The sequence below is a fragment of the Lissotriton helveticus genome, chromosome 5_1, assembly GCF_964261635.1.
Source record: "Lissotriton helveticus chromosome 5_1, aLisHel1.1, whole genome shotgun sequence".
Taxonomy (NCBI): Eukaryota; Metazoa; Chordata; class Amphibia; order Caudata; family Salamandridae; genus Lissotriton; species Lissotriton helveticus.
Genome location: NC_136065.1, coordinates 2,041,727,566 through 2,041,738,430, shown reverse-complemented (window position 1 = coordinate 2,041,738,430; position 10,865 = coordinate 2,041,727,566). Strand labels below are relative to the sequence as shown.

The 10,865-nt window shown below is 45.3% G+C and overlaps 1 protein-coding gene across 1 annotated transcript in view; it reads right to left on the bottom strand.

Annotated features, from left to right (window-relative positions):
• Window positions 1-1,947: 1,947 nt before the first annotated feature.
• CYP21A2 (cytochrome P450 family 21 subfamily A member 2) overlaps window positions 1,948-10,865 on the bottom strand; it is an 82,686-nt gene continuing 73,768 nt past the window's right edge. Inside the window, exon 10 of the mRNA XM_078641483.1 lies at window positions 1,948-2,877. Coding sequence (XP_078497609.1) covers window positions 2,606-2,877 — 272 coding nt within the window. The 3' untranslated portion in view covers window positions 1,948-2,605. The remainder of the gene's footprint in view (window positions 2,878-10,865) is intronic.

Genomic DNA, 10,865 nt, shown 5'->3' with positions numbered 1-10,865 from the left:
GCCCCCACCAGCAACCACCAGCTCAACGGAGCCTGTGACTGTTGTTTGGCAGCCTGCTCAGCCACCCCAGAACTGATCTCTACTGATGCGGGATATTATCCCGAAACACGAGCCGTGTCTAGAGATACTGGAAATACCAAGTACTTATTTGCACCAACCTTGGTGAAACACTTCCGAACTTTTTCCTAACTCTTCATGTTATACGAACTGCATGTACCAGAATGCAAAGGGGCGATCCGGCGGAGAGGTTAGGAGTGTGCTCCCATCTTTGAATACTTTTAAGGGCTCCCGTGAGCTCCCGTAGCTGACGAGCTATTGGAGATGCAACTTCGCGCCCGAGAGGCAACGAAGCCTGTGATTGTTGTTTGGCAGCCTTCTCAGCCACCACAGAACTGATCTCTACAGATGAGGGATATTATCCCGAAATACGAGCCGTGTCTAGAGATACTGGAAATACCAAGTACTTATTTGCACCAACCTTGGTGAAACACTTCCGAACTTTTTCCTAACTCTTCATGTTATACGAACTGCATGTACCAGAATGCAAAGGGGCGATCCGGCGGAGAGGTTAGGAGTGTGCTCCCATCTTTGAATACTTTTAAGGGCTCCCGTGAGCTCCCGTAGCTGACGAGCTATTGGAGATGCACCTTCGCGCCCGAGAGGCAACGAAGCCTGTGATTGTTGTTTGGCAGCCTTCTCAGCCACCACAGAACTGATCTCTACAGATGAGGGATATTATCCCGAAATACGAGCCGTGTCTAGAGATACTGGAAATACCAAGTACTTACTTGCACCAACCTTGGTGAAACACTTACGAACTTTTTCCTAACTCTTCAAGTTATACGAACTGCATGTACCAGAATGCAAAGGGGCGATCCGGCAGAGAGCTTAGGAGTGTGCTCCCATCTTTGAATACTTTTAAGGGCTCCCGTGAGCCCCCGTAGCTGATGAGCTATTGGAGATGCACCTTCGCGCCCGAGACGCAACGAAGCCTGTGACTGTTGTTTGGCAGCCTTCTCAGCCACCCCAGAACTGATCTCTACTGATGAGGGATATTATCCCGAAACACGAGCAGTGTCTAGAGATACTGGACATACCAAGTACTTACTTGCACCAACCTTGGTGAAACACTTCCGAACTTTTTCCTAACTCTTCATGTTATACGAACTGCATGTACCAGAATGCAAAGGGGCGATCCGGCGGAGAGGTTAGGAGTGTGCTCCCATCTTTGAATACTTTTAAGGGCTCCCGTGAGCCCCCGTAGCTGACGAGCTATTGGAGATGCACCTTCGCGTCCGAGAGGCAACGAAGCCTGTGACTGTTGTTTGGCAGCCTTCTCAGCCACCCCAGAACTGATCTCTACTGATGAGGGATATTATCCCTAAACACGAGCCATGTCTAGAGATACTGGAAACACCAAGTACTTACTTGCACCAACCTTGGTGAAACACTTCCGAACTTTTTCCTAACTCTTCATGTTATACGAACTGCATGTACCAGAATGCAAAGGGGCGATCCGGCGGAGAGGTTAGGAGTGTGCTCCCATCTTTGAATACCAGCTCAAATTAGGCACTGGCTGCGGCATCCCCAAAACAACCATGCTGGCGTTTCCAAGGTGAATGAGCGATAAAGATTCCTTGAAAGTTATTTTTTATCTTGTCACATTTGCTGTACTTTCAGAGGTAGAAGTCAAATGTCAGGCTATGTCGTTTGACAAATTGCTGCTTTTTCTTTTTTACATGGAGAATGCTGTTTACCTTTTTTCTCTGACGGCCAAGTAACGTCCCAATCTTGCTAGTGTGAAAGGAAAGGCTGTAGGATGTCATTTTTGTTTCTAATTAATGCACAACAAAATTTAAATACATATAAACGAACTGTACCAATATTTCTAAATATACCAGCAGCTAGGAAAGCATAGCTGAAGTGCATTTTTGTAATTCTGAAGAGTGACAGAAACAACGCTTTTAATATGATTAAAACAAATCAAGACACACAGTGATGCTCAAATAATACATATTCGATGACAGCCAATTTCCGCACATTATTGTTTGTGCACGATATAGATTTATCAGTAAAACTGTATGTCTGTGCAAAATAAGTGACCATTTCAATGAAGAATGTGCTGTCTGTAAATGGCAGTGTCCACCACATCGAGCTTAAGCAATGTATTTGCAACAGTGTACTCCAAAATGTACCACCAGCTACATATATCTTTACCGCTCTCTTGCATAATAGGTGTGACTCGTTTGCTGTACTTGTTCTTTGTGTGATGCTTGGATTTTTCACAATCTCTATGACTTCAGTGATGTAACATTGATGGCAGCACCCCCACTCTGAAAATTGTTCCTGGACCACTGGCACATCTGTAACTGCAGGGCTTATGTTGTGCAATCAATGTCATTAGTAACACAGCTGTAGCTAAAAGTGTCTCTTTTTCAGGCTTTTAAGAGCAAAGATCTAGGCACTGTTGTATTGGAATGGTGATGCACCTCGTGGTATAGGCATGCTGAAAGTATGAAGAGACACTACGATTACGAGTGCTGCAGCTGATCTTTTGGACCCTGTTGCTGTAGATTTGTGCACATCAACTAGTCCTGGGTGGCGTTCATGTCTGGCAACGTCCACCATCCAGCTCCGTGCGGGGCACAATCTTCACCTGGAAAGGCTTGCACCTCAGGTTGATACCGAAGCTACCGTTCAAGTCAGGGAGCTCGTTGGGCGTCGGCGGCAGGAAGGCGAACTCCCACAGCAGGTGGGCGAGAAAGAGGAAGATCTCCATACGGGCGAGGCCCTCTCCCAGGCACACACGGGCACCAGTGCTGAAGGCCAGGGTGTTGCGCTGCACTTCCTGCGGGTCTTCTGCTTCAAGGAACCTCTCTGCATGGAGAAAACAGAGACAGCTTAGAATATGCAGAAGAGATGGCTAATGTAAAGCTCTCCATCTATAAAACACAAGGGTCAACTTTGAGGTGGATGATCATTTCGTGGGAAATGGGAAACCTCTATTTACTATCCATTGTATTCTGATAGGTTTGTTCAACAATCTTTATTTGATCACTATATGATCAAAAAAGAATCATAAAACCATTAAAAGACAAAACCTACAGAATACAGGTTCTAACAATAAAACTCATTACAAAGCAACAGATGCCCTCTGCCTCATAGCACATTGAATATAAACAGCAGTTGAGAAGCCAATGCTCACAGTTGACAATGACTGCAGAAAAGTGAAAGCGTCTCTTCTATAGCAGATATTAGCCTGTTTTACGAAGGGTAAAAAGTAATACTTTCTCAGTAATACAAAGGGCTCAATTACGATGTCGGTTGGAGCTGCCGCAGACTGACACCATCATGGTCTGGGGACCGACTGACCTCCGCTAGGCAGTGCCGACATCGGGATCAAAATGCGGCAGCCCGTGGTGGGGTCGAATACTCCCATTTCTCAATGGGAACTTGTGCTGCAGCCGTAAACTAGCCGTAGCACAAGCTCTTATCGAGAAATACTGTCTGAGGCTTTCCGAGCCTCATCGTAATAAGGCATATAATGTTTACAGACAAACATAAAGTGCAAAGTGCTTTGTGCAGAACGCCCGTCACTGGGACAAGGAGGTAAGTTAGCAAAATAAGAACCATACTGAGGGAACGCGACTAAAAAGTGCTCTGTGCTAAATCTAAGTCTCACTAGCAGGAATCTACAGTGCCAGTTGCTAATCCATGGTAAATACGTCTCTATACTGTTGCTTGTGCACATCTCAGCAAATGCCTGAATGGTTGACCTAATGGTTTCCTCCCAAACTCTCTCATCCGTGCATTTAGCTAAAACGTAGTTGGCTAAGGTGCTAGCATTCAGTATACCACGTGACTTAAAAAGATCTTCCAGGACACGGCTAAAAAATGTGTTTCCAATGTTTCTGATCCAGGGAATTTTTAAGCATTGCTCCAGCTTTAGGCAGTCAGTGAGAACCACCCTATTAAAGGAGGTTTGGCTCCTTGTCCAGATCCTGAACCACAGAAGGAGGGATTGCATCTTTATGACATCACTGATAAACCCTAGCCCAGCCTCAGAATGGCACATATAAGAGCTAGTAGATTTTGGGACAGCCAATAATCTCTTGATAAAGTATTTCTAATTCCTTACCAATCCCGCCTGGTCACTGAGACCCCCACCCTACCCCATAGCTAGCAATTCCACAGTATTTGGCTTTATAAATGGCCGTGAGCTCCCTGATGGGCGTATTGCCTAGCCTGCTGGCGAAATTGAAGACAGTCCCAATGGTTTTTGAAAAGGCTACACCTCTACTCTTTTCAGTGGCCCCTGGTGAGGTTCTTGCCAAATGGGATTCCAAGATTTTAAAACAGTTGTTCCGCAAGTCCGATTTCCTTAATGATTCGCCCCAGATTCCACCATAAAGAGCCATCCAAGGTGGTGCCAGACCTGGGTATCGAGAGTCCTTTGGCACCCGCCTCAGGACTCAAAGGATGCTGGGGGACGAAGTCCCACCCCAGCGTCAGGGGAAATGCTACAGAAGGTGCAGACAGGGAACCACTGGCAAGACGGATCCTGGAAGTTCTTTTGCTATTGTATTTTAACAAAAGGTCAGACACCGCGTCTAGTGAAAACCAAATATCTTCATTGATACCCTACTCAATCCGCCCACCCACTGACTCCTGCTCTTGTTCGGCAGCACAACGCTCGGCTGAGCGTGCTGCGGCAGTATCGCTACCGGCTACAGGCTACAGGATATCGACTGCAGGAAAGAGGGCTGGGACCTGCATGCGCTGTGGTTTTTTGGACCGTGGCTGCGGCTCTCCGGCTCTCCGACTAACAGCACACTGGTGCACCGAGACAAAGAAAAGAAAAAGCACGGAACAGAGAACAGAGACAAAGAGGCGTCGGGGGAATGAAGCACGGGGGTTGGACTGCAAAGTTTAACTGAAACTCGGCTCCGAACTGAAAAGCGAGGTGAGGTGAGGGGGCAGAGAACTGGCTTTGCTGAAGGGGGGCGTCCTGAGTGTTTCCTAATATAGGTTTGTCTGTTTAAGCTACAGCCCCAGCCCCAGCCCCAAGCCCCAAGCCTCGGGTCGGTGACCCGCTTTTCTGTAACAATACTTCATCTGGAAGCTCTGGTAAAAAAAAAAAAAGAAAACAACTTTCTGAGAAGACCAATACTTGTTTAAACGGAGTAAAGTACTGGTGTATATCAGGTGGGCTCCAGCTGCTGGCTTGCTACCGGTCCTTACTAGCTAGTGGATATTGGATTACTGGATATTTGATTTTTTAGCATTTGCAATACCTGCTCCAAAAACTTGTAAGGGCGAGTTGTCTGCTAAAAATATACTACCATATATTCTTCCAAGACTCGGCTAAGCACAAGGGCATCCCCCCATACCCCCATACCTAAAGGCGCTTATGGCTCCAAAAAACACAAGGCAGAACAAAGCTCTATTGAAAGGTACTCCCCTGAAGGGATCAGAGGAGCCGCTCAGACCCATTTCACCGGCAGTGGTGGCACGCATATCCTGTCTCACTCAACAGGAGTCTCAAGTTGGTAAAATTACCGCTAAACCTCCCTTCTATCCCTTCTACCACCTTGACTGTAAAAGAGAAAGAGAGAGAGAAAGAGAAAGAGAAAGAAACTCCCTCTAAAATAAAACCAAAACCCAAAATAAAAGAGGTCGACATACCAGCGGACAAGGCTAACAATAAATCCAAAAAGACCGGTAATATCAACGGCAAATCTATCCAACAACAAGAGGGGGAGCTAGACGGTAACTCAACAATGGAGAGTAGCCCCAACAAGGTAATACCTACGCAGCTCACTCAGCCTACGCAATCTAAGCTAAACACCACAATGGGACCACCCAGGGCTACCAAAACTACCCAGAGCGCTGAATTAGAGCCAACTATTGACACTGAGACCGATGCTCCCGATATCACTCTGTCAAGCTCTGAACCCGAAGCTCATGCGTATACATCAGTACAGACACTGGCATCGTCTTTAATTATAAGTATAGAACATAAAAGCTCAAACACTGATAACGATGGGGGGAGCATTGAGGCGAACTCAATACAAGAACTAAACTCCAATGATGAAGAATACGAAGAATACGTCGAAGGAAAGGAGGGGATGGAGGGAATGGAAGAAGAAGGGACGGACAAGCTAACTGAGAACGTCAGAGCCCAAACACGAAAAGAGAAATCTACTGTTACTAAAAGAAAGGGGAAAGGAAAAGGAAGAGCTAAGAAAGGGAAGACAAAAGAAGCAACAACAATGCTTACAAATCTACTCGTAACTTCTACAGGAGCTACAGGAGGGAATATAATTAAAGATCAGAGCCCTTTACTTAAGTGGATGCAAGTCAAAGGGGGCCCACAAAAACTGTCATTCGCACTACCAGGAAATCATATCATGGAAGCTGACAACTTACAAGACAATATTTTTAAGTCCCCTTCTTGCAATGGGACCTTGCTAAGTCCAGAACTGGCTCCAAACTCAGGGGCTCATTAGGATGGCGGTTTTTCCGCATCCTCTGGGCCGGCGGAATCCACCGCCGGCCCGGAGGATGCGGAAAAACCGCAGCGGACCCACCAAAGACCCACCGCCACATTAGGATGGCTGGTGGGTCCTGGTTTCCGTCCGCAGCTTTTCCGCCGCGGTTGGCTTACAACTGCGGCGGAAAAGCTGTAATATGGTGACGGTGTCTCTCAGACACCATCCACCATATTAGGATGCACAGAAAGAAATGCTTTTACACGGCGGATATTCCGCCGTGTAAAAGCATACGGAGCTTCACTGCGGGGGCCCGTTGCGGGCCCCCTGGGTGAAGGGGGGGTGGGGGGTGCACATGGGGGGTACCTATGGTACCCCCCTGCATATGTATGCAGCAAGCGACAGGCACCGCGCGGTGCCTGCTGCTTGCTGCATACATATGCAATGTATGCTTTTTTGACATTGCGGCGGGTGCAGCTTGAAGCTGCACCCGCCGCAATGTTAAATATCCAGGATGTGACCGCCAGGTTGGCGGTCACATCCTAATTTGCACAGAGGGACCGCCGCAGCCCATGCGGACGGTCCCTCCTACTCTAGGGTGGCGGACGGACGCAAGTCCGTCCGCCATCCTAATGAGCCCCTGAATCTCTAATTTGGCACTTACTACCAAGGCCTCGACGGACACCACACCTGCAGCGCTTACACCTATTATAACTTCAAGCAATCAAGTAACTGTTATACCGACCACATCAGCTACTATGGCTACACCTAACACATTTCCTGCCACATCTCTCATATTTTCTCCTATCGCCTCTCAAACCGAGACTACTTCCTCATCCTCATCCTTGGACCTAATTTTAAAAACACTAATGGTCCATCATGAAGAGTCCCAACAACATTTCCGCCAACTTAAGGAGGATAACTGCAAGATTCATAACTGCCTACAGGAAGTTACTAACAAGCTCAGTGGCGTTACTAAAGATATTGAAGAATTACAGCAGAGAGTCGTTAACGCTGAGGAAACACTGGCCACTACCACTGCCTCCACAGCAAAACACAAAGAAGATATAGAGACTTTGAAGAACAAAGTCGAGGATCTTGAGAACCGTCAAAGGCGCCAGAATTTGAGAATTTTTGGAATACCTGAAGGGACTGAAGGCTCCGACGCAAGAGCCTACTTGATCCGAATTTTTCAAAAAGCATTCCCAGACCTGGGCGACTGGGACTGGGATTGCCAACTCCAAAGGGTACACAGACTACCGATTATTTCCAAAAATAAAGAGAGTAAATATCCTCAACCAATTCTGGCTTACTTTGGCATCTATCTGCTAAGACAGGCTATTTCATTGAAAGCCAGACCGAATACACCTATCACTTGTGACAATATAACTTTCTTTGCTAAATCAGACCTTAGCAAGGCTACTATGGACAGAAGATGGGTGCTGCGGAAATTGATAGACCCTTTTAAGTCTAGGGGCGCTACAGCATATCTCCAGGAACCAGCACATCTTAAAGTTATAAAAGCAGGGCACGCTTATTTTTTCAATGACGTCAAAGACGCAGAGCAACTTTTGGCAAAAATGGATACTTAAATCTATCTAGCTAAACTTACAGGAAATTAGAATCTGAAAGCTATGAGCGACCACTCTGATCTACGAAAATTAAAATTTCTGTGAGGTGGGGATCGGTTGAGATTTTGTAGACAAGTTTAACACGGAGGGGGAGACCATGGGGAGACCTCTCTGGTCCGCTGCCCTTTCAAGTGCAGCAGAAGATAGAGGGAGGCTTTCGGGTAGGTATTTGGGGTGGGGCCTCTAAAGCAGGGAGAGAAGCTTTAGGGGAGTGGGAAGAGGGGGGCACGGGTAAGGGCAATAAGGGCGAAAAAGGAAGCACAAGCACACTCACATGCACAGATCTGAATAATAAATGTAATAGGCACTGCTTACTGAGGATTAAACTGAATAAATGTATCAAATAAAATGTTTAGCATGGAACGTCTCTGGTCTCAACAACAGAACTAAAAGACAATTAGTCTTTGAAGAATTGAAGATGTATAACCCTCACTTTGCTCTTTTAAACAAGACTCATATTCGATTTCAGGATCGTAAGCTGATGGAACTAGGGGGATATGAACTGATTACCTGTACTTCTATGAACGCACTAATAAGGGGTGTTGCTATACTTAAGAAGAAAACTCTGAAGATGGAAGTACTTAGAACTGCAGCCGACAAAGCCGGTAGATGGGCAATAGCACAACTTAATTTAATGAATGTAAAATATGTACTATGTGCCTTGTACGGATCTAACATTGACGACGCGGGGGTTTTTGATCGGCTCAATATTTAACTTTTAGATTTGGAAGGAGACATAATAATGATGGGAGACTTTAACTGCGTAATGAACTACAAAAAGGACACTACCAAGGTGAATTAATCTCAGCGTATGCATAAAACCAGGGCAGCTATTTTAGAGCTATCGCGCATTCACAACTTAAAAGATGTATGGAGGAACTTACACCCGACACTTGCAGGCTATACATATTACTCTGCCCCTCATCAAATGTGCTCCCGCATTGATATGGCCTGGACGACAGATCAGGTACTAGAGGGCAGTCAAATGGAGATCTGCCCAAAAGTTACCTCGGACCATAACCCCATCATATTACGGTTTAATATACTTTCACCTAAACCAGATGCTAGGCCATTCTCTTTTCCAAGGTACTTGCTAATAGATACTTTTTTTGTTTCAGAACTGAAGAAACATATTAAAGAATTTTTAGAATTTAACTTAAACTCAGCACACCTCATTTATGTTTGGGACGCATGCAAAGCGAGTATCAGAGGGTTCGCTCAACAATTTATTATGAGACAAAACAAAGAACGACAAAATGAGAATCGGGAAATGACCTCTAGAATACGGGCACTGGAAGAACACTTGGCCGAGGCTATCATACAAGAGAACTTAGGGGGGAGAATCTCGAAAAATAAAACTTTACTAGAATTAAAACTAACCACCCTTCGCTCTAAAATTAAAACTTTTCTAAGAGGGAAAATAAGCTTGAAACTACACAAATACAAACAGTCTCAATACGAAAGTGGTGATAGGGTTGGCAAAATTCTTGCTTATAAGGTTGCTGAAGACCGGGCCAACTCTACGATAAAAAGCATTACTGGGGTGGACGGGATTAGCTACAATCAACCAGAACAAATATTACAACAGTTCGTATCATACTATAGCAAACTCTACACACCTGAAACTATCCCTACAGCAGAGACCACGCAAAGATACTTAATTAAGAATTGGCCACGAGATAAGGAACTTGACTTAATAGAACCACTCGAAGGACATTTTTCTTTATCCGAAATACAAATGGCTATTTCTTTACTCCCACCGGGGAAATCCGCAGGGGACGATACACTTCCAATGGAAATTTACAAATGTTGCAGCGAGGAACTTCTACCTACACTTGGCTCAGGGATTAACCAAATTGGAAACACAGGCAAAATCCCGAAATCCTGGAAAACTGCCAAAATAATCTTTTTTTTAAAGAAGGATAAACCACCTGCGGAGTGCGGGTCTTACCGGCCCATCTCCTTGATAAATGCTGACGCCAAGGTCTACTCTAAACTACTAGCTATGAGACTAGCCCCGCTAATGCCTAAACTAGTTAGTCAACATCAACACGGCTTTGTGATGGGCAGAGACACGACTGCACATGCCAATACTGCCATTACGGCATTTGACGTTGCTAACACCAATTCCTCCCCACTCGGTATGGTACTATTAGATGCAGAAAAAGCTTTCGACCGAGTGGGGTGGGACTACCTTTGGGCTTTACTAAGGAGGATGGGCTTTGGGAAATTGTTCCTCACTAGGATTCAAGCCTTGTATGACTCACCTAATGCAAAAATAGGTTATGCTAATTTAACCTCCAATAGCTTCCCGGTTCTAAGAGGCACACGTCAAGGGTCCCTCTTATTTGCTCTCACAATGGAGCCTTTTATTAACTCAATACAGACCCAAGAATGTATCATACCATTTACGCATGGCAATAACTCCCTCAAAATTACTGCTTACGCAGACGACTTTGCTATTTATACAACCGATGTACCTAAAGCCGTAGCTGGGATCCTTAAAGAAGCCGACGAATTCGGCTTGGTTTCGGGGTACAAATTAAACTTAAATAAAACACAGATCGTTGTTAATTATAACCTCCCGGCTCCAGTTTTGGGGGTATGCCACACTGCGAACTACTTGGGTATTAAAATAACATCCAACTTAAAAGAAATTATGACTCTAAACTTTTAACTAAATGTTTAGGTCCATCCCGTTATACGTTAACAACTTATTTTTAAAAAAACTGGATGGCATTTT